The sequence below is a fragment of the Coloeus monedula genome (genome assembly GCF_965178545.1).
Source record: "Coloeus monedula genome assembly, chromosome: 1".
Classification (NCBI taxonomy): domain Eukaryota; kingdom Metazoa; phylum Chordata; class Aves; order Passeriformes; family Corvidae; genus Coloeus; species Coloeus monedula.
This window is the reverse complement of record NC_138781.1, coordinates 119,818,674-119,841,737: the sequence shown is the minus strand read 5'-3', so window position 1 is coordinate 119,841,737 and position 23,064 is coordinate 119,818,674. Positions and strand designations below refer to the sequence as shown.

The 23,064-nt window shown below is 36.5% G+C and overlaps 1 protein-coding gene across 1 annotated transcript in view; it reads right to left on the bottom strand.

Moving 5' to 3' along the window:
• Positions 1 to 2,563: 2,563 nt before the first annotated feature.
• Positions 2,564 to 23,064, bottom strand: part of RP1 (RP1 axonemal microtubule associated) — a gene marked incomplete at its 3' end in the record, with an annotated part of 163,329 nt that continues 142,828 nt past the window's right edge. Inside the window, 8 exon segments of the mRNA XM_082284668.1 lie at positions 2,564 to 2,601; positions 5,286 to 5,360; positions 8,084 to 8,162; positions 9,637 to 9,919; positions 10,134 to 10,212; positions 15,965 to 16,187; positions 16,727 to 16,902; positions 18,784 to 18,991. Coding sequence (XP_082140794.1) covers positions 2,564 to 2,601; positions 5,286 to 5,360; positions 8,084 to 8,162; positions 9,637 to 9,919; positions 10,134 to 10,212; positions 15,965 to 16,187; positions 16,727 to 16,902; positions 18,784 to 18,991 — 1,161 coding nt within the window.

The window sequence follows — 23,064 nt, the reverse complement described above, 5'->3', positions numbered from 1 at the left end:
GGGTAAATATTCTAGCACCCAACTTCAGGCTTTCTCTTCAGTGCAGAATCAAATGTTTAATCATAATAGCAGCAAAATCCTCTAGCCTGCCTTCTTCCACAGATCTTCAAAGTCAGGTTGCAACAGGGAGAGGCAGTAGAAGTCAAAACCTTCTCTTCACTACAGCCTTGCCTTCTCCAGCTGATTGAATTATCTCACTGCTCCTTCCAAGATTTCTTTGTGTGTCATATTCCTGGATTACTTGTTGACCCAGGCAGTCTCTTTTCCATGCTACATCTCTGTTCCCCATGGAAGCATCAGTAGTGTCAATATCTGCCTAGGCTCTCCATAGGCAGGGCAGGGTGTTGGGAGGAAAAAAGCAGGGCATCACCCTTGCTGTGTAAAAACAGCAGAGTGCGCATGAGGAGGCACCTTTGTAATGTCCCTATCTTTGGCCAGCAATTTTTCCAAAAATCATCCCGCTGGCAAGGGACAGAGACCAAATGACTTCTGTGCCAAACACAGCACACATCACTGTATACCATGTGGAAGAGGCACGTTTGGAATTTGGCACTACTCACAAGCTAAATATGCTAACTGGCATGTCTTCCAAGCAAGACCTGAGCAGGGGGTTATATGGTATTTCAGGTTTCCTTATCAAAGTGTGATCCCCTGGTATTGTGTGCTGCAAGCACCCATGATGCTCTTGAAATGAAGACCTCTGCAGTGCTGGTCCTGTTATTGAAAGGGTTAGAGAGTTGTGTACACGGCTCTGGATCCAGGGAAGCAAATCCAAAACCTGATTTAGACATTGTATAGATAGAGAAAATAATTTTGAAGTATGGAAGGCAGCTGCAGAGGAAGGGTATCCACTGTAAGTGAAGAAAAACAGATTAGGAAGGCATTATTTACACTTGATAAATCAGAAATGGCATCAAAGCGAGCTAGTATTACAAACTATTAATGAAACACATAATAATGGAACAAATCACATAATAGATCAAAACGGAGTGATTCAGTGTAATGAATACTGATACCAAGTAAGTGAACTGTGGGCTCTGGGGATACAATTTCAAATCCATTCCAGTGAGTGTGGTAGCAGTGTGAACAGAAAAAAAAAAAGAAGAATTTGAGTGTTCCATTGCTCACACTGACCACATCCACACTTTACATTAGTTGTCCTTTTGATGACATAGGTAGGTAAAAATTATACTAAAAAATTATATTACCTACCAAGGCCAAATATATGCATTTATTATTTTTTTGTGTCAAAGTAACATGAGATCTCATCACCCATGCAGATGTCAGCCAACCATGCTAATTTCACAGAAAAGTGTGATTAAATAAACATTAAGCATATTAAAAAGACAGCCAGATAATGTTCTATCAACAAAGATTATAAACTCTTTTAATTCTTATAATTATAGAAAGCCCATTGGTGCTACAGAACATGGTTGTGTCTTAAGGGTAAAACAGGTCTAGAACTCAGATCTTCAGAAAGATTTTAGATTTTGGAGGTACAAAAGATGAGGTCTTTGATTAAGAGAGGGATGCCTTATAGAGCTTATATGCAATATTAGTATTTTGATCACACACATGAAACTTCAGGTGGTGTGTGAATCCTGATTTAACTTCAGACTTGTCTGTATCCTAAGCCTTTCCTGAGTCAATTCTGGCAATATCAAAGCCTACCAAATCAAACATTAATTCGTGCATTTATAGCTAAATATATTTATTTTAGTGTGCATTTGCAAAAATAATTGGTCTTCTTTTCTGTTTGACATGAAGGCATTCACACATGTAGCCTACTAAACTACCACGTAGCACTGGAAAGCTGGTTTGGTAGCTAAGGAGAGGCACTGCAAAATCATCAATCTGAGCAGGGAGCTGCCTAAGCCTGCCTAAGCTATTGCAGTGTTACTGATAAGAGCCTCTCTTAAGAGACCCTTTGGATCTAAAGGTTCTCAGCTGAGGTTCTGGCTCAGCTACAAGATTTTACAATCAAATGCCAGTGAGAGGCTTACCGACACAGGGTGAACTTCTAAATAACAAGATCTTTATTACTCTCTCTTATGGTCTTAAGAGAAGCAATATATAGTAAGGCTGAAGGGTTGTGCAGTTTGTTTGGAAAATGGTTTTGAGAAAATCTAAATTTTAATAAGTGTTGGAAATGACAAAAATAAAATAATCAAATTAATACATACTGACAGATTTGAAATGAGCTAAATTTAGCTTACCCACAAATCATTACTGAAAAGAAACTATTTGAGTATGTTACTACATATGTCTACCATTATGATTGCTCAGCTCAAGTCCACAGAGCCATGTTACAGATTTAAATTTCTGATATCTAAAGTTCTGTCATGCAAAGTTTTTGAGCATCTATAATAGGATCAGAATTCTGTGTTCACGTTAGACATGTTTAATTTACTGTGATGTTTTTAATACATTGTTTTGACTTTTCTTCACAATAATTACAATGCCTACAGAATTATAAAAGACAAGTAAATCAAATCAACATGAATTTGGAGAATCAACACGTGCAGAAAGAATCAGAAATCAAGCAGCTATGGATAAAGTTGCACTATGGTGAGGCTATCACTTTCATCTTCAGAAAGGCACCTAAAGGGAAAAACATAAAAACCTGTCACAGACGCAGCACATATAAAACTTAAGAAACGGACAACTTGTGAGAGCCTGGTTCTGCACCTTTGATTTTCTAGGAAAGTTTTTCCATTGGTTTATAGAGAAGCAGAAACCAACCTGAAGAAAATTGTGACTTTTTAAATTTTTGGTTTAGTACTCATCTATATGTAGTTTTAAAGTGTAATTAACTTTATGAATAAATGTATGAAATACACATTAATTTTATTTTTTGGTCATATAGGTAACTAGTAGATTGCTCCAAAGAATGACATAAAATCAGGATAATTTAGAGTAAGGAAACTGTTCTGTGATAGCAAGTTGCTGTCCTTGTAATTCATTCCAGGAATTCTCTCTTTTCCATATCTCTGTTGGTTCACAAAATACTGAGTTGTATGACGGGCCCGATCCTCACTCTGTAAGAGCCTATGGAGATTTTACTGCTGATTTTATGAGAAATAGGCCTGAGTCCAAAGTTCAGGTAGACTAATTTGAACTGGAATCATGGATAGAGATGTATTAATTTCCAAAGAGAGTTAAAAATCTTCTAATATTTTGGAAGGTTTATGAGAGTCTACCTGAACTGATATCCAGGAGGAGGGTAGTGTGGGAGGGATTCCCAGACAGTAAATACAGCATCAATGTAGCTCACATCTGGAGTTGCTCCATTCAGCAGCTGGGAGATATGGCTGAATATAAACAGTTCCAGGCTGCAACACAACTGATTTTGGCAGCCAAACCTGCATGTGGAAGTCACAGAGCCTAGGAAACGTGCAATGTGTAAGCTAGATAACAGGCATTTAAATGGGTTAGCAAAGGATTCAGGTTTCTCAGTGATTAATATCTTTTAGAGACGTTATTTGCATCGGAGGAGTCTTTTAGTGAGAGAATGAGCCCATTCCCCGTTCACTCAGTAGGCCGTGAGATGAGGAGCTCCATGAGGAGCTTCATGTCTCAGCTGGAAGAGGGCCATGAACTTAGAGTCTCCTCTATCTGAGGAGTACCCCATAGCCTCTGGGTCACTGAGTGCTCCAGGGTTAACCTCCTAAACTCTCCTACTACATTACTTCCATTTTGAGTGAGTAGGTGTACTTCAAGGTAGGCACATAGCTCTGCACCCACCAAGGCCCCAGTTAAATGTCCTTGTCAGCAGCATGGAGAATCAATCTGTGCCACTCACTCCCCCACATCAATGATGTGACTCAAGTTTTTGTGTCAGTCTCTTATATACCTCTGTGCTTTTACTATATCATTTTAAATAAAATTGAAAAAACCAAATTTCCAGGGGAAAAAAATGTTTACTGCAATCTGTCTTCTTCAAGAATCTTCCTCTGACTGATGTGGTCTGAGAACTCTTACAAGCAAAAGAGGTGAAGTGGCACCAACTGAAAACCCCATCATGGATTTTGTTGCACACCTGAGTGATATTGTGGTTTAAGAACTTTTCTTCATGCCCACTAACTTAAATTTAGATATCTAGAAGATTAGAGAGCACCTGATCATGCATTTGGAGGAAGTTGAATAATGGGAAGTTTAATGTTGTTGGAATAAGTTTAATGTTGTTGAGGTCAGTAACAGCCTCACATTCTCATGATTTAGACTGTAGAGTCCAACTGAGTATCCAAGAACTTAAAAAGTTACTTTTTTTGGGTACAGGAGCTGGGATTTGGTTCCCATTAATTGTCAAGTTTACAGAAATATAAAGGGAAAGGATAAAATGAAATATTCTTGGCTACCATTTCTGTTTTCAGATTACCAGGTAACATTCCTCTTTCTAGATTCAGGAAACATACATTTTCACACTTGTGTGTTCTCCAGATGCATTAAAAAACTAATTTCCACTTGGGAGGACATGAATATGCTTGCATTAGTTATTTATTCTGAAGTTCTTCAAGGTGTGAACTATATATTGTAGTGAAGAGTCAGGCCAAATACACCCTTCCATTTAATTTTCAATTTTTGAAGCTGTATTGTTTCAGTTTGATGCAGACTGAAGTACATCATCTTTTTTTTATATTAGAAGCCCTTTACCCCAGCAACCCAGAACCCAAATACATTTCTAAATTTAGATTATTATACTTCTACATTACATTATATAAAGTTTTGTGTTATCTTTATCCTATTTGCTGAATTTATCTTGGGCCCATATTAAGCAAACATTGAAACAGAAGGATTCTAATGTTTTAATATTGCCTGTGCTCAATAAAATACACAATTTTTTCCTCGAGTTTTGAATCTATGCTGCCTTATCCCAGCATCCTCCTTTCTGATTCCCTTCCATGCCTGTTTGCTTACCCCTGATATATTTGCCAGAGCTACTTATGCACTAATTCTTGTATAATGGTTCACCAGACCCCTTCTACCTCTTGAAAATATGTATGAATACTGTTTCTTGGCAAAAGCATTAAATTATGTCTCTCCCTCCTACAATTATCCAGTTTTAATTGCTTGGAAAAATCTAGTGTCTTCCTCTACCAATTCTTCTGACAAGTTAGTTTCATGTTGGCCAAAGGGTTCAAAAGTCATTGGGGAGGGACTGATAGAAACATAACATTGTAAAAAACCCAAATCATTACTGTCTTAGAAAACTAGACAGAACCAACTGAGAAAGTTGTGAAAAAGAAAACAGCATGTGCAGAGTGATGATGGACTGATCTACTGACCTGTTACAGTTGAAGCAATGCACTGAATTCCTAGCTGCATCTGTGATTTCCACTTTTCTAGAAACCAGGCACTTGCTGTAGAAGGAAAAGAAAGAGCAAATTTAATATAACCAAAACACAAATAGAGCATAAGAAAGGTTTCTAATTTCATTTCCCAAACCCCGTGTGGTTCAGTACTTCCAAATATATTCAACATCAATAATAAAACTGAAACACAGATGATTCAAATTACTACCAACTTCTCTCAGTTTTAAAGGGAAGGTCTTTGATGTTTTTGTCAGAAAGTGTAATGGAAGATTTCTGTTACAGCTTAACTTATTTTTCTATATTGGATAGAACAGGCAGTAAGACAAATGAAACAGAGTGCATGGTAGTATTAAATACATTCTTGAAAACCCATTTTGCCCTTTGTGGTACTTGGAAATGCACTCAAAATGCACCCCTAGTGGGCATTCTACTACTCTTTTCTAATTAATATATTGCTATGGCTGTAAACCAAGTGGTGAAACTGAATGCTCCTCATATCCCTATTTTTCCAACAGTCATGATTCAAAATAGCATTTTCATTTAGGCCAACAGTCATATTTGTTTCAGCTTTAAGAAGATATTAAATGTTCTACTTTAATCTCCTATTTTGCTGTGTGAAGCAATACATTCATTCTTGTGATATAGAATTTTATTTCATAGAATATTTAGATATTAATATTTTGAAACCAAAACTTTATTTTGTATATACAATATATGTGCTGGTATCTTTAGCTGTGTTTGCCAATGCAACTACTTAATGACAACATTTTAAAACTAATTAGGATCATACTGCTAGTAGCTGACAACCTTTTGGCATTCTTTGCGTGTCCTAGAGATAAAGAACTACATCCTATCTAATTATTTTGGTTTTCAAATATTTGGACAAAGTACTAAGTAGGCTAAAACCAATAAAAATATTTTTATTTGCAAGTAGGCTAGAATTGTAATATAAAAATGTTTGCAAATTGTGTCAGTTTGGATAAAATTTAAAGGTACATCAATGTTTCTTGTTTTTCCATGACATTTTCAAAAAAATAGGTGGGCTAAGTAGGCCATGAAGGTGTCTAGGTATTCCACCTTCAATTCGCAAGATTCATTTATTGATATTGTGAAGTACTTTTGAAACTCTTTTAATGAAATCTTATGAATGGTTTAATATATCATAGACTCTACTTGGAATAGATGACCTTTCATGAAATCTCTAAATCAGAGTCAAGATTATCAGCAATAAAATTTTACAGTCTCTCAAATTTACACGGCACTTTACAAAAGAATAGAAAGGCAAGTTTGCTCTCTTGAGAAGATTAAAATCTGATGCTTCATCCTTTATTGACAAAACTCCAGCAGACCTCACTGAAATCTCCAGGTATGGAGAAATCTAGAGGTAGCTAGGAAATATTAGCAAACAGATGAAACATCTCAAAGAGGTGTAACATTTGAGGAAGCTTGTGGGGATGACAGCTGATGTAACAGAAGACACTTGGAGGTGATTTCAGAGAAATAAAGGTAGTCGTGTATGAGATGAATCAACACACACCAGCTGTGCTAGGAAGGCACTATTAGTGGCTATGTGATGTTGATCAGGACACAGAGAGGAAAAATAACAACTTGTTGATAGTTCAGGACCCAGGAAATAAAAGTTCCACCTATTATTTCCCCTGAAGTCTTCTGTGCAACTCTCAGAGTATTGAAAGTCTGTCAGTGTGGATTTCCCCTCCCAGATCACATCTAAGCTGAACTGTGTGTGTGTGTGTAGCAGTTATCACAAATAAGTTGAAAATCAGCAGGACAATCTTGTTTATAATAGATATTTCAACAGGTTTGGTGTTTTTTCTGTCTGAGTTTTCAACACCATGAAATATACAGCATGACTGGATAGTTAGGGGAAAAAAAAGCTGTTCAACATTTTCCAAATAGGAATTGCTATTTGCAGAATTTTTCTTGGTTCATCCTAGAAATGATAAACCCTTTGCCACTTTTTTATGCCTCGTGAACTTAGATTAATCAGATTTTATTAAACCTAAACCTGTTTCTTTGAGATGGGTTAAGCAAACTTCACCTGACTAGAATATCTTAATACAATCAGACCTTTTTCACTCAAGTTATATGTTCCCTGCAAATTCAGTTTATGTATTTGTAGATCTCTATATATCTGTATATATCTTGATAACTGTATATCCCTAGGGGTTTTTAGCACTATTAAATGTAAGGTCAAAAGATTATATGCCCTAATCTCCTGTTTTATTTTTATGTAAAATTCAGGGTTTAGAGGTTAGCGTACACAGAAATACTTTCCATCATCATGTGTGGCTATGTACTATAACCACATTCTAACTTAACATCAAGCCAGGACCTGGTGCACACTTGTGTTCTCAGACTTTCACAAGAGGAAGAGATCTATGTGTGTGAGAGGGAGCTACAGCATGCCTTGACCAGAGTCCCCAAATTTGCTCAAATCAAAGTTTAGCCTGCAGTTTGAAAATTCAATCCTGTCTTGAGACATCTAATAACTATTTTGGCTGAGCAATGCTTGAAGGATAAAACTATCTGAGGTTTATGTTAACTAGATCTCTGTTAGAAAAAAAATCACGGCATAGTCAAGGGAAATGTGATAGAGGGCGTGAAAGCAAGGGCAGTGAAGCTGATCTCATCTGTACACAGATTTGTATTAGCCAGCTGTAGCACTAGTGTGACTTCAAACACCTTTCCAAATGTCAGGCAGATCCTTAAGCAGAAGACATTTGCAAGGCTATCGAACACAGAATACTTACCTAATCCTTTCCCATCGTGGCCAATTTCAACTGAACATAAGCTGCTTAATTTTTTTGTCTTAATGTTGAATGCATCAACCTTTATTATTAAAATACATTTATTAAAAATATTATACCAATGTTTGGAAGCTTACAAATTTGTCCAGGTCAGTTCTGGGACCAATTCAAGTGTAATAGTAGAAATCCAGAATAAGTGAACCCCTAATGTGGTTTATTTTCCTTACCAAAGATGTGTGGCATAGATCCTCTTCTACTAGATCTCAGTTTAAACACAAAAGATTCACTTTTCAACTTATAGTATGACAATCCCTACCCCTTTCTTGACTTTCATCTACCATAAAAACATTTTTTGTCTCGTGAATTCTCGACTGATATAGTCTTCTAAAATGTTTTTAGTATATGATACATAAATAAAAATTCAGGAACATAAAAGTTAAAGGCTTTTACTACATTAACAATTATTCCTCTCAAATATGATATACTTTAATTCAAAATATTACATTATTTCATATTTCAGATTTTTTAAAAGAGATGCTTTTTTCCTAAGACCTTTTTTCATCACTAGCTACCCATCGACTTATCTGGATTGCTGACGGGATTTCTATGTATCTACTCTTCTTTTTTGAACGGTAATGACACCTCCTGTGTAGTACCAGGCAAAAGGAAGTACTGCTCAAGACACTTTTTTACTTGCTCCTTGTGCCTGTAGCTAACTAGATTTATTTTCCTCCTCAGTAGGGAAGACAATTCATGGGTAAATATCTTTATCTCACAGATATCCTGGCTGAAGAAACTTAGACCAACTCCAGGGAAAAAGATGTTTAATATTGCTGGAGATAATGAGGCAGATCTCCTAAGGACTATATTTTCACTGGAGTTCTAATTATTTAGTCATTACCTTTCAGTAAATCCACATGAGAAAGTTACAGAGAATATATATATATTTCTGTTTTCCTTAAGGGTAACCATCATTGTACTCCATTGTAGAGGTGGTGACCAAATGGAGCAATTCCTTTGCCAGAGCAATATGTTTATTAAATTAGGAGAACATCCAGCTGAGGTACTAGGACATTATGCAGAGAATCTGCATTCTTATGCGAACATCTGTATCTGAACTAAGGGTCTCTGAATAACAGCCTAAAGCATGATGGATATCAGAATCAGGCTGATGTGTATGATTCCATTTTATCTGGTTATAGGCTTATACATTCAGGGAGGCTCACAGCACCAGTTTCCATGGCAAGGTAAAATGATGGGATGTAAGAGACTGATGTGTTCTCATGAACAATATTCAAAGTTTGCACAACAGCACAGGATAGTTCACATACAGAAGAGACAGAAGAGCAACAGAGACAGCTAGATACAATAGAAGTAAAATGCCCCTTTGGCTACTCCGGTGAAAACGCAAAACGCATGGAGAGCTGAGACTATACCTCTTGTAGTGATGTGGAAAACACAATAAATGCCTCAAGTTTTCTAAAGAAGTTGCATAGATTTAATATTTGCTTTTCCAGTACAGAAATGAACACAACCCATAAAATCTGTGTACTCACCTTTCCTCTTCCAAAGGGGTTTTGATGCTCCAGTGACTGAGAGAGTTGAAATACCTCAGATTTGTCCTCATTCCCAAATAAAATATATACATTGGCATCAGTCCCTGCTCCCCTTTTGTCACCTGTGGACACTTTAATAGTATACTCTGTCAAATTTTTTACTTGACTTCCTTCTTTATTCAAGTTGCTATCTATGTCATTCATTTGTTTCTCTCCTCTAATAACAAAAGATCCTGGGATTTCTCTCTGTATTTCAGGCTTATTTGCACTCACAGAAAATTCTCTGAAAAACAGAACCACATATGTTTTTGTGATAAGTAAATAATATATTAGATGGAAAAAATCCTATGAATTTATGTGGAACAGTTAAAGATGGGCATATTTTTAAAATATCTACTGACAGAATCATTCTATGGCAGTTACTTTGATTCAGTGTCTGCTCAGTGTTTTCAACTATTATGCTTTAAAAAAATAGTACTAGCTTTATATAATATTACTTATTCACTTCAAATACATAGGTAGGATGCTCCTTTGCAGCTTCTTGCACGTGCAATTTTTTAACCTCCAGTTTGCAGTCTGCAACGAAGGAAAGAGAGTATAGTGAAAATGTTGCATTGCATGACAAGAAATTAGGTAGACTGTTGTTGGTATAATGGTGTCATTCTTACTATATTAAAACTTCATTTTTTGGTTAATTTATGAATGCCAACGACTGAGTTAAATGTGCTGGAATGACTACAAGATTCTTAATTTTGTTCCTATTTATAAACCTCAACTTAGAAATTTAGAAGTAAGCATTTCCTTTGTATTAAAGAAGCAAAGGAGTGTTGTCCTCACTGTCCTTGAACAGACATGCAGAAAAGATTCAGCATGACTCAGGCGGGCACATTTGAGAAGGGAGAGCAGAAATACACGTCTGATGCTTCCTCCTCGGTGACTGGTTGGCAAGAGGACTGGAGCTCTATTCCACGTGCTGCACAAAGAGGATCTCATTCGGCGGTAGGTGGGAAGGGAGTTCAGCAGCTCACTGTATCCCTCTGCTGTTTGGGAAAGGTTGCTCTCTGACTTACACACCTTTTTGAATTTTCTGCTGGGGGCTTCAGCTACACGGCCTGAATCTCTTGCCACTAGTTAGTCATGAAGACTATTCATTTTACCTTCTCTTCTATTATTTGTCGCTTCAGCCCTGTTCAACAAACTGCATTCAAATTTCTTCTACTACTATCCATATCAATAGGATATAATCAGGCTTCTGTGGAGGAATCCAGGACATTTTGTTACACTCATGACCTGCCAAGATAGTACATGGAGCGAGTCAGAAGATTGAGGAAGGGACCTTGAAACATCTGATCTTAAAAACTTCCTCTGATAAGGAATGAAAGCATAAATGCACTAGAGAACATTGCCTGGGATGATCAGTCTTGCAGGGTACATCTGACTTTAAACATTAGAGAGATTTTATGGGGTTTGGGATTTTTGGTTCAAAGCCTTGGTCCAAACTAGTCATGTTTCAAACAAGTCTAGTTACAATATGGACACCCTTACTCCTCTGAAGTGGTGTATCATCTAAGTAACTCCTTTGGAAGATATATCTCTTATACATCTGCCCAATCCTCTCTTCGTAACACACACAGAGGCAATGAGCCCAGTGTCTCCCCTTGAATTGTGTTTTCAAACCCGAATGGAAAATCTTGCCTGTCACGCTCTCTGTGGTGCCCTTTGGCAACACACAATTGCCACATTCAGTGACTGTCAGTCAGACAGATGGCTGTAGTTAACTTTCACAACTGAAGCTGTGGGAAACAAAAGCAGTGAGCTGCACGCCTGGCTCCCTGCAGCAGCATGGCAGGGCTGTCCCTCTCCTTCCCTTCCCCTCTAGAGTAACTGCAGCTCAACCATGTATCCCCCTGGGAGTGACCAAGGCAGCCTGTGCGGGATGTTCTGACCAGCCAAGGAGTACAGACATGCTTATTGCCCGAATGGCACCTTACATCCTTACATACTTGGTTGAAATCAGGTGGTGCGTCTAAAAGGTTTTTATGAGGAGCCTACAGATGGGCATACAAAAAAAAAAAGACAGATATAAGTGCAAATGTAGAACCCTTGTTTCCCTAGGACACTGTCTGAAAATGGTCAAGTGTGATACATAGTAATGATTTGCAATTATATAGCAAATTTCATTAAGGGACTTCAAAAAACTTTATAATTAATTTTTTGAATTAGTAGCATGATAGCCATCCTACAGATAAAGCAAAGAGATGTTAAGGTCAAGGAAATTTTAAAGAAGTTCAGTGACAAAACTTGCTGACTGCCAAACAGAAGTAAAATTTCCCTCTGAATTTCACTGGGAAACAACAGAATAGGTGGGGAAAACAGTGAAAATAATTGAATTACAGAAGGAAAATTAAACAATACCAATTTCTTACTTGAGTTATAATTATTCTCCTAGATAACTTATTAGTAGAACATGTATTAAGTGCAGAATATAATTATTCAAATTAATTTTCTGTTCTTTCTTCTTGTATGTAAAGGAAGAGTTACTTTCTTGATGCAATAATGTTATAACCTTTAGATCCGAGGATTCTAATTTGTCAAAATGCAGGATTTTGCTTTATAAAATATTACCCTTTAGCAAAAATAGCCAAAAGGAATTAATTAGGATTTAACTCTGGCAGTGACTTCATTGCCTTTAACAGGAGGCTATCTCTGTGATTTACATCACTTACTTTAGAAAGTAAAAAATATTTTACGCGTTTTATTGATAATCGAAAGAACAATTTTTTCCAGTTGTCCCAAGTCGAGAGCATCCACGATAACTAGAAATGACTAAAATAAAATTAATCAGTAATGTAATATTAAACCATGTTACTTAACTGCATGGGAAAATTTAAAAATAACATGTAGGAAGTACAAGAATGGATTAAAAGGTAAATTTTACAATACTTTAAGACAGAGTACCTTGTTTTTCTCTCCCTGCTGTACATTCTGTGATGACTGGAGAAGGGATCTGTCCCCTGTGTCACCATGAGTACCATATATACATGCAGTTCTATGCACTACATTTCTCTCATTCAAAATATTTCTTGAAATTATTTTTAGATGATATGCAACCACTGCAATATCAACCAAAAAGAGATCTTGTTAAGACTGGGCCATAACCTTGCACAGCTACTTGACAAAATGACATTGTACAGTCAGATGTAATTAAAATTCAAACACTTGAAAATGATAGTAAAAGTCAAAATTTTTGAAATTTTTTCCTAAATTTTGTCTTGTGATTGTTTTGCCACCAGCTCCCAGATGTGAAACTTGAGAAGTAAGGCTGGACCAGCCCAAAACAAAAATGAAGGGATTGCATTTGGAAGGATTGATTCTTGGTTTGCTGTGTCAAAGAGCAGAAAGAGCGGACCTGCCCCACAAGAGTGGACAAGGCAGGAGCCGAGCACAACCCCAGCCCAGGCAGTGCCCTCTCTGACCAGGTTCTGCAGCATCTGCGTGGGCCAGGCAGAGCTGTCAACAGTTCCAGATGCAGCAAGTAGTGAAAAAGACCTGGGATCCATCCTGGTAATTGAGATGGATGGGAGAAGAAGGAGAAAGGGCCAGAGAAGGACTGAAAATAAGGCTACAGCACAGGTCCAAAGTCTGTGCAGGAGCAGAGGGCAGAGAGAGCTAGGGAAAGACGCACATATGATGTAGCTCAGGCATGATCTGACCTGGACATCCTCTGCCCATCATGGCTGGAGGTCCCAGGTGAGTCCAGGCAAAGCAAGTTAGATCTGTTGCCTCATGATGGCCCTGATACACTGGAGTCAAGTAGAGGCTGCATTCGCGAACTTTGGGTCAGATCCTACAGGGAGTAGCACCAACATGGTACAAAGAAGGGCAGTAGAGGGAGATAAATGTAGGCAAGGGTAGAGGACTAAAATGCTTAAATCGTGGTTTTTGTTCAGGTAGTGCGATCTGATCATCATAGGACAAGTGTAACAACCAAGCTTTTATCTCTCTAGTGTACTGAATAGATTGGAAAGGGGAAAGATTAAAGAAATCTCTGAAAGGGAATTACATACAGTAAGGGTAAAACATACCAATGTTACAACTCCATTAATTTCATAAAATTCTAATTATTTCATAATATCAATGTGAATTATGGTTGTCCGTTAAATTTGTGGAAAAAATCAGCTTGAAAGTGGCATAATAGTTTTTTATTTCACCTTTCCAATATTTAATTGTTTTGCCTTAAAAACTACAGTAGTGCAAAATCGACGTTCTGAACAGCCCTGTGTGTGAGAGCAGAGAGACAGCACCCTGTCATCCCTGGAGATTCCTGAGGTGTAAGCATCTCAAAGGAAGGTACAGTAAAGGGAAACTATTTATGTATATACTCAGCTGGAGGCCTCTGCTCATTAATACACCCAAAGGCACCTGTGCACTGCCAGATCTCGAGGGTCTGTACTCTATCAACTGCGTTTCAATGGCTTCAATTAGCCATTAGCATATGCTTCATCACAATCCTAAGCAGAAAATTTTTTTAAAAAAGGAAAATGTAACTGAGATAAAATATTAAGGCACTCTGTGAATGACAGAGCTGTATCTGAAATTTAACATCACATGGCTTTTGGTTATGGTGAGTGTGATTAGCTGCTTTCCATTCCAATTAATACAATACTGGTTTTGCTTTTAGGTGAGAAAAGGGAGAAAATAAATTAGATTTAGAAAGCTGTCAAAAAGCATATCTATTTTTCACAATAAATTGCAAGTAAGTTTGTGTGTAAAGAGCACTTTGAACTCCATGTGTACCACCTGCTGTGGAGCTGCTTAAAGCTCTCTTGGACATTAATGGCAAAGATCTGGGGGAATCGCTGTCCTAGTTTTTTTTTCTTCACTGGTTACAAATTCCTCCTTGAAGACATTTAAAACATGGGTGGAAAAAATAAAAACCACAGAAATTAGCTGTTTCTTTTGTTTGTTCTTTTACCTAATATATAGGTCATATAATACCTATTCCTTGTTTGTGATTTTTTATCTCTTGATTTCAGAATATTTGCAAAGAATAAAAATATTACCAAAAAGAAGGAAAAAAAAGAAAAGCAAAGAATGGGGAAGTTATTTTTTCAACCAAGAAGTCAGTGATAGACCCAAGGTCATAAGGACTGCACTCTCACTGCCCCTTTATCACCCATGCTGCATCTTTCTCTCCTCATTTCTGGGTGCTTGTGCCTGTATCCTGAATACTTCTGCACTTGACAGTGACCAGTCCTTTGCAAGGAGTGCACTCATGTGCTTTATGTTAATCTGAAGGCCCTCTTTGTTTCAATCTTGTGTGTAGGAGAAGAAAGCCATTGAGCCCAGTTCTGTACCCATACTGGTCAAGTGAAAATAACACCTCTAAGCAATATAAAATCTAAAGCCTAGGTACAAATTTTATATTTTCGATTGCAGCCACAATATGCAAAAAAACCCCAAACCTCAATCTCTATTACTTCCAGTGAGATTATTCACATATTTACTTTTGGATGCATTCAAACGCCTCATTGAAACCGGGACAGAAGTTCTCACCCAAAGTGTGTAGGGGTAGTTCATTTTATGCCTACTTCAGCTCATATTAGATGAGCTGACTTATTTTTTACCCAAATAATTAATTTTTTTTCTGCATGAAACCCAGGCACAAATTATTTGAATATTAAGTATCATTATTTGGTCTGTTAATTAAGTTAGTAGTTGTTCCATCATATGGCAGCATTCAGTAAGCATCACATTACAGAATAGGGTGGATTTTAGGTGAAAGGATTTCTTTTATTTTACTTAACCAGGGTGACAAATATAAAAATTGTTGAGCTAATTTTAGGAGGCATAAATATTTGGAGTGTATAAAGGTAATAAAGCTGAAGCTTATATGTAGTTTTGAGCTGTTATTTACTGAGAATATTTGTTTGGAATGTGCAAACAAACAACAAAATCGCTTAATAGTAAATGAGCTATAAAAAATCATGTTGTTAATGTCAGTAATATGAGCAGCTGAGGACTAAACAAAAGAGAATAGAAATATTACAATATTGCAAGAGAAGGATATTTCTTATGAACTGTTCTTTGTAGCGTATAAGAATGTTTCTGTGCAATCAAATGAATATTGCATTTCCCACTTTATGGTACAGAAATTAAGCTGAGTAGGTAGTATTTTCCTTCATACATTTTAAATTCTTATCCAGTCTTTATGAATCATTAAATAAAGACAATAAAAATTTCTGTTCTGGTAAAGGTTTCTACTGTAATACTAGGACATGTTAACCTCCTGAACCACTCTACTGCTTTGAAGTAGATTTATACCTACCAGAAATTGCTTCTTTTAATGGCCACTGTATAGGGAATTCAATCCATCTGTCTCCATTAGGAGAAAGAGGAAGTGTTTTATTTAAGGTGAGATTAAAGGTATCCAGGGTTGATGTGTTCTGTACTTTAAAGTGACGAAGAGACAACTGGGATATGTTGTTTTCCAAACTCTGGAGATCAAGTCTCACTTTATAAAGCACTCCCAAATCAGATGGCAAATGTATCTAGGAATCAACAATGAGTTAGCATCCGAACAGAGATAAACAGATAAAAGCATAGGTGGTTTACAGGAGGAGAGGAAGTTTGTGCTAAAGGAGTCAGCACAGTGCTGGACCCATTTGCATCAGTCTTGGTGCTAAAAGTCCCTTTCAGTTCAAAAGCAGCAGAACCAGATTGACTGTAGGCTCTTAAGGACATTTTAGCTTTATCCTCTAGGGGCATTCGTTGCAATTGCTCTATCAAATTCAAATTACATACGACAATGATTTCTAATGTGAATAAGTAATGTTAATGCCGTTTAAAATTATATGCATTATTAACTATGACTATTTGTTAGGGAAAAAAATAATATGCTTGATCATCATGAACTTGAGAAAGCCAGTAATTAAAAATGAAGTCTGGCACACAACTGAAAACTTCAGTTCTGATTTTCTTGAATATTTATCAATAATACCTCCAATATTTACAGCACTGCATGAATATCTATCTTTAAAAGGAAACTCAAAGAAAGATTAAATAAAGGCAAATCCATATATTATTTTACATCATATGTTACTTGGTTCTCAGTCTGATGTTCCACTTTGTTTTCCATGGAAACTGGATTTGACTTGCTGTTGCTTCCATAAAAAACCATAACCATCTTGGATATATTTTCTGACAACTTTTCAAATTCTGATTTTGTTTCTTGATGTTTTGTGAAATAAATCCTCCATCTGCCTTCTGAACAAATAAAATAAGGGAAATAAAAAGGAAAAAAATAAGGATGTTTCTGTTTTCATATATTAACAAAGCTATCTGATATAAAATTTCTAAGACATGCCTTGTTCTACATAGAGAACATTATTTTATAAGCATGTCACCTGGGTATTGAGCACCTCCCTAAGTTTATTGCTATTTTTTACAATTACAAATGGGAAATCATTGTCAGTACTAGTAAGTTTAATGACACATTGTGATGAAAATATTCTCACATTATTATTTCAGAACTGATTAATAGAGCAGTCAATGTAATGACAGAGCTATACCTGAATTCATTTGCTCTCTTCCTAAAGGCCAGGCAGATGTGGTCCTCCTCTCCTGAACTTCTAATTAAAAAAAGATCAAATTAATATTTTTGTAGAACAGTGTCTATATGATAACAAAGGTCTGTATTCATGTCTAGTGAGGCAGTCGACTGACTATTATATCATTTAGATTTAACTAGGAAATGTAAAATATGATCTTCTATTTGAGCATCATCTCCTAAATATCATCCTATTACATGAACTGACTCTAGGACTGACTCTTTACTAGGAACATTGTTGTAACATGAAGATTCAAGTATTTTTCATTTTAAAGCATTTATGTTTCATTTGTACAATATATGCTCTGGATGAATGAGCACTAATTGGATGTCTTTAATGCCTGTTCTAGGGGCTGATGTTCCTCCCACAGATATTAGTCCCCACTGATTTCATCGGGATTTGGTATAGATCCAAGCTGCTTGTAAACATTAGGTAGTGACCTGGACCAAAAATAAGAAGACTTCTTTTGAGTTCGTAATTAACATTGGATTTGCCAATTATTGTATAAAGAAACTCACAGGAACATTTGTCCAGATCAATGAAGTCTAGTAGAAACAGAACTAAATATTCCTATTTTTTTTTCAGAAAAGTCCCAACACACAAACTAAACCAGAGCTGAAATTATTTGCTTTTGCACATTAACAATTTCCTCCTTTTCTTTCTGTTTTCGAATGATCAAAAGGTAGAGATGATAAAGCAGAGGAAATGGATGGAACTGGAATCTTCTTCAGTCTCAAGAGGCTATTGCTGAACAAGTGCCAGCAAATGCCCTGGGGTTTAGGAAGAAAAAACCTAGAACATGTTTTGTAATCCAAGGACTCATCTATACTGTCAATTAACTTCTCTGTGAGGCAGGAAAATAAATACATCTGTGTTAGAGATACCTTTTGGGCTTTGGTGCCTACTGATCTGGTTGGAGCGTGCTGTGTTCCTCCCAGCTTGCACACCAGATTGTATTGAAATCCATGCTTGGATTGAAACCATCATGCAGGGAGGAAGGGTGTACATTCCCTTCCTGTCTTGAAAAAGAGCCACAGGCAGTGGGGTCAAAACTGCTCCTTTGTGACCTGATTTCTCACATGGTGTCAGTCAGAAGTGTATCCAGCTTCTGGCAAATGCTGTCCAAACAGTGTAGCATAAATAACGTAAATCAGTCATCTTGAATACAATGGAGATATTTTCTCCACTGCTTAAACAGAGTTTTCCTTACTTTTTACCTCATTTTCACTCGGCCTAGAAAGTAATTGGTATTACAAGCTTAAAAGATAGTGTGCAAGTGTAGAATACTTGGAGAGGCAGGAATCTGTAAAAAGGAATAGTACAAATTTTTTGCCATTTACATCACTGAAAATCTGGAATTACAAAGCAGAAATTATCCTCTGGCAAATAGTGGCTATTAAGTGATACTAAAACATGAAGTGTTCAGACACACTTGTTATTTTAAACCATAACTTGTTTGTAGAAGCAAATCATATAGCTGCATTCTCCAGTTTGGCATGAATTTCTTAGCAGAGGGTAGTTTGAAGATAGGGTTGACCTGTGGCATTCGGAGTTATTGAGGCAGATCTTTTTCCATCACGTCTGTCTTCAATCCGTGTTTGAGCAATAAACAATGTTTCTGTCCCTGAAGATGATGACTCTTTCACAATAATGTTCTCCAGAAGCCAGTCAGAGCCTCTCCCTTTTTCAACAACCATCCTTTGCAGAATACCAATATCTACTGCTTCCACTTCAAAAATATCCACCTGAAAAATTCAGACTCAAAAAGTCATATGGAAACAGAACTGTGTAACTAAATTATCCATGTATTTTGAAAGACAAAAGTGAGAAGAAAACCAGGATTTTTTTATTAATTCAATAAATACCAACAGAACCAGAGATGACAAGTTTAAACATGCTAAATGCCTTTATTAAGAAGTATTTATTCCCTTTGTGGCTCTGCAATTTACAGCTAAACTATCTCTTTGCCCACACAGAGCTATCAGCTGCTTTCCCGAAATTGATGTTTAATGATCTACAGGGAATTTATTTTAAACATATCTTACTCTCAACAAAATAGACTCCAAGGGCTACCATCTCAGGGATGAAATACAGGGAATGAGAAGGGCAGAAATGAGCATCACAGAAAGAATCTCTTAGGAAAGGATGACAAACTTGGTTCCAGATTTGGATTAACTTGTAGGACTAGTTTCAATAGAAGTAATTGAATTTAAGGAAAAATATTAAATAAAACTATGTTGAAATAAGTTCTGATATTCTCTATCAGTTAGAAGGCCACAATATTTTTATGATGTTTAGAGCACTGAAGTAAGATTCCTAAAGAAAATTGTGATATGTCAGACATTAAACACTTTCACAATATGTGATTCTGGGTTTTTGTGAGTGTCACACCTATTTCATGTTTCATCAGCAGAAAAACAGACATTAAATTCTTGGCACAGAGACTTTCCACATTTTTTGCTTTATAGATTTATGAATTACCATCTCATTTCTACTGGGGTTGTTAACTGTTAAAATCTAGTGTTATTTGTGATGATTTAAAGATATAAAGATGTTTTTGAAGGGACTGGGTAGCAATAACGATGAAAACACTTGAGTCCTGAGAAGTCTTCCTAACATAATCCACACTGAAGTTGCTCTGCCAGAGCAAGAGGGCAGCAACCCTTAAAGGTTCATGCAGAGATGAAACAGAGAATAGCACTTCTCTTGCTCCACCTGTCACAGTTTCTTTCCTGGTCAGGTTTTCCAGCTGAAGAACTGATGAAAGATTTATGTCACAAAGATGAGCCTAGCCAGCTTGCACCTTAATAAGACACAGCATAAGCTTAAATATTGAGCTTAAAATTGCAGATGATATATGACCATCCACTTTTAAAAGAATCCCCAGAAACAGAAAAATTTTAAATTTGTTCAGCTTTTTTTCTCATTTTTCATTAATGTATATACATGTGAATATGAAAGCATGTATGTTTGTGAACTATACCTTTAACAGTCTCCTAAAAATCATAGTCCTATCACTGAATTACTCCATAACTTCTAGAATGAAAGGTCATGTTTGTCAAAAACTGCTACAGTGCACCATTTAATCATCACATCTGCATTATCATTCTTAAATTATCACGTGAAATGGGAAAATGAAACAATGATATTAAGGAAAAAATCTGAAAGAGGCACTTGAATAGCTACACTTGTATAGCTACACAAGGGGTCAAGGTCATCAGCTACTAGTGAATTTAGAGCAGAGCAAATACATTGGAATGGCTGAAATTCTAAATGGAATGCAGAACTCCAGGAAAAAGAGGCTCCTCTTCATGTTTTCCTTAGCTAAATCAAAAAATTAAAGTTAGTGTCAACACTACAATTTTATTTTATTACCTATTGGACTAATTTGATGATTGAATACCATTAGTTTTAGCTCTTAATTTACCTTAATTGTGATATTAATCTGATCACTCCTGTATTCCAGGTTTAATTGGATTGGTAAAGTTATACTATCATGCCTGAATAAAATAATTTGTTACACTTATTAAATAAAAAGTATTAAAAATACACAGAGGAGATGATTGAAAAACACAGACTGAAGCAAGAAACATGCAGACCCCTGTGTCTGTTAGTACTAAAATATTTTAAATTCAAAAAATGTGAAAATTTATCCTAAAATTGCTGCTAGGTCTTGCAAATGATTATGCTTATGTTAATGCATGATTGTTGAGGTTTAACCCCAGGCAAGTATCCAAGCCCCACAGAGCTGCTCTCTCACCCTCTCATGAGCAAGATGAAGGATAGAATGAGAAGGGTAAAAGCTAGAAAATTCATGAGTTGAGATAAAGTTTACTAGAGAAAGCAACAGCCATGCACACAAGCAGAGCAAAAGAAGGAATTAATTCACTGCTTCCCATGGGGCAGGGAGGTGTTCAGCCATCCACAAGAGAGCAGGGCCCTAGCACATGGAGTGGTTACTTAGGAAGACTAATGCATCACTCCAAATGTGCCTCCTTCCTCCTTCTTCCCCCCACTTTACATACTGAACATGATGCCATCTGGTCTGGAATATCCCTTTGGTCAGCTGGGGTCACCTGTCCTGGCTCTGTCTCCTCCCACCCTCCCATGCACCCCCAGCCTCCTCACCAGCGTGGCAGCACGAAAAGCAGAGAAGGCCTTGGCTGTGTGTGAGCCCTGCTCAGCAACAACGAAAACATCTCTGTATTATCATCACTGTGTTCAGCACAAACCCAAAACACAGCCCCTCACCAGCCACTGGAAACAAAATTAATTCTAACCCAGCCGAAACAAGCACAATGAATTATTTTATAGGAAACACATGAGAAAGCTCTTGTCAGATACTTGTTAAAATAATTTCTTTTTAAGAGAAAAGAGTTTTCCAGAGAGTGACTAATTTAGTGGCATGCTCATCAGCATCTCCAAAAAAAATCTGTTGTCAGTGATCTACTCTTGGAAAGGATAGTTAGGAATATAGGAAAACTACAGACAATATTCTGGTGGCTTCTAGATTTGTGCCAAGTTGGGTTTGACTTGCACCAAACTTGATGGTTAAAAAACTCTTAATACTTATTAACTTAGTGACTTAATAAATCAGGAGCAGCATGTACTATGGGTTTTCTATAACCTGGAGGATCTAGCCACATGTAACAGCAAGTTTGTATATACAGTTAACACACAAGGCTTTCCAAATCCTTTTTCCTCTGAAAATAAGTATATTTTGATGGAAAAAAACATTTGTAAAAACTCTGATGTTTGGTTTGTTTTAGACACACTACTTTATCATTTGTCAATGTGCCATTTTAACAAGCTCACTTTAGAGCATGTAAAATCTCCCAAATCCATGGTCATATCTGCAGATTATCCAGACATCTAATAAACTGCAGGTTAAGCAACTATAAGTAGACTAGAAATTGTGTCAGCTGGGGTAAACTCACTTCACAGACAAGATTACATTTTCTGTTTTATGTGTACATTTGAAAATCTACATAGTGTAATGAGCTTTATTGTAGTCAAGGGACCAAAAAAGAACAGAGAAAGAGCAGCAACTATAACTGTTAGAGCTAAGAACAACTGGCTAGAGATAATTTATTTGCTAAATTTAATTCACTTTTCTCCTCTCAAACTGCAAACAGACAGATCATGACATATATTTCATTCTAATTTTATGAAATTCAATTATTATTAAAAATATAGCTAATATTTTTGTAGATTCATATGAGACCATGGATTAGGCATAAAATTTTCTAAATATTCGAGTTGTTGACGGGTCTTGTATGTCACATGATACTCTATCTTTTATTTGACTTACAAATGGGGACCTTTTAAATTACTGGAGGGTTAGTTCTTCTGCAAAACGGGAAAGAGAGAGGAAGGAAACACACAGAAGACAAGCAAACCTATAGAATATGAAATTTATCTTTATAATTTTCCTCTAGGGAAAAAAATGTTAATTGGTTTTTAGTTACTACTAGCAAATTAGGTTTGAACAGAGAAAAGTCACCTTAAATATTGATAATAATATATATAGTCTAATTCAGCAGAGCTTATATTGAATTTTCTCAGAATAACATTAAAGCAATTTGTGTGTTTGTACAGCCCACTAAATTTTCTTAATTAACATTGCCTGCAGAAAGATATTCTCCAACACTAAACAGCTAAGATTGATAGTGGTAGAGCCATAGATCCTCTGTGACCCAGAGGGCTGCCCTAGCAAAACCAGAAGTGGCATTTTTCATATTTCTTGGCTAAGAAAATAAGAACTAAAAAATCCTTTATAACAATCATTCCAGAAAACCTTTCAGAATATTTGGTTTTT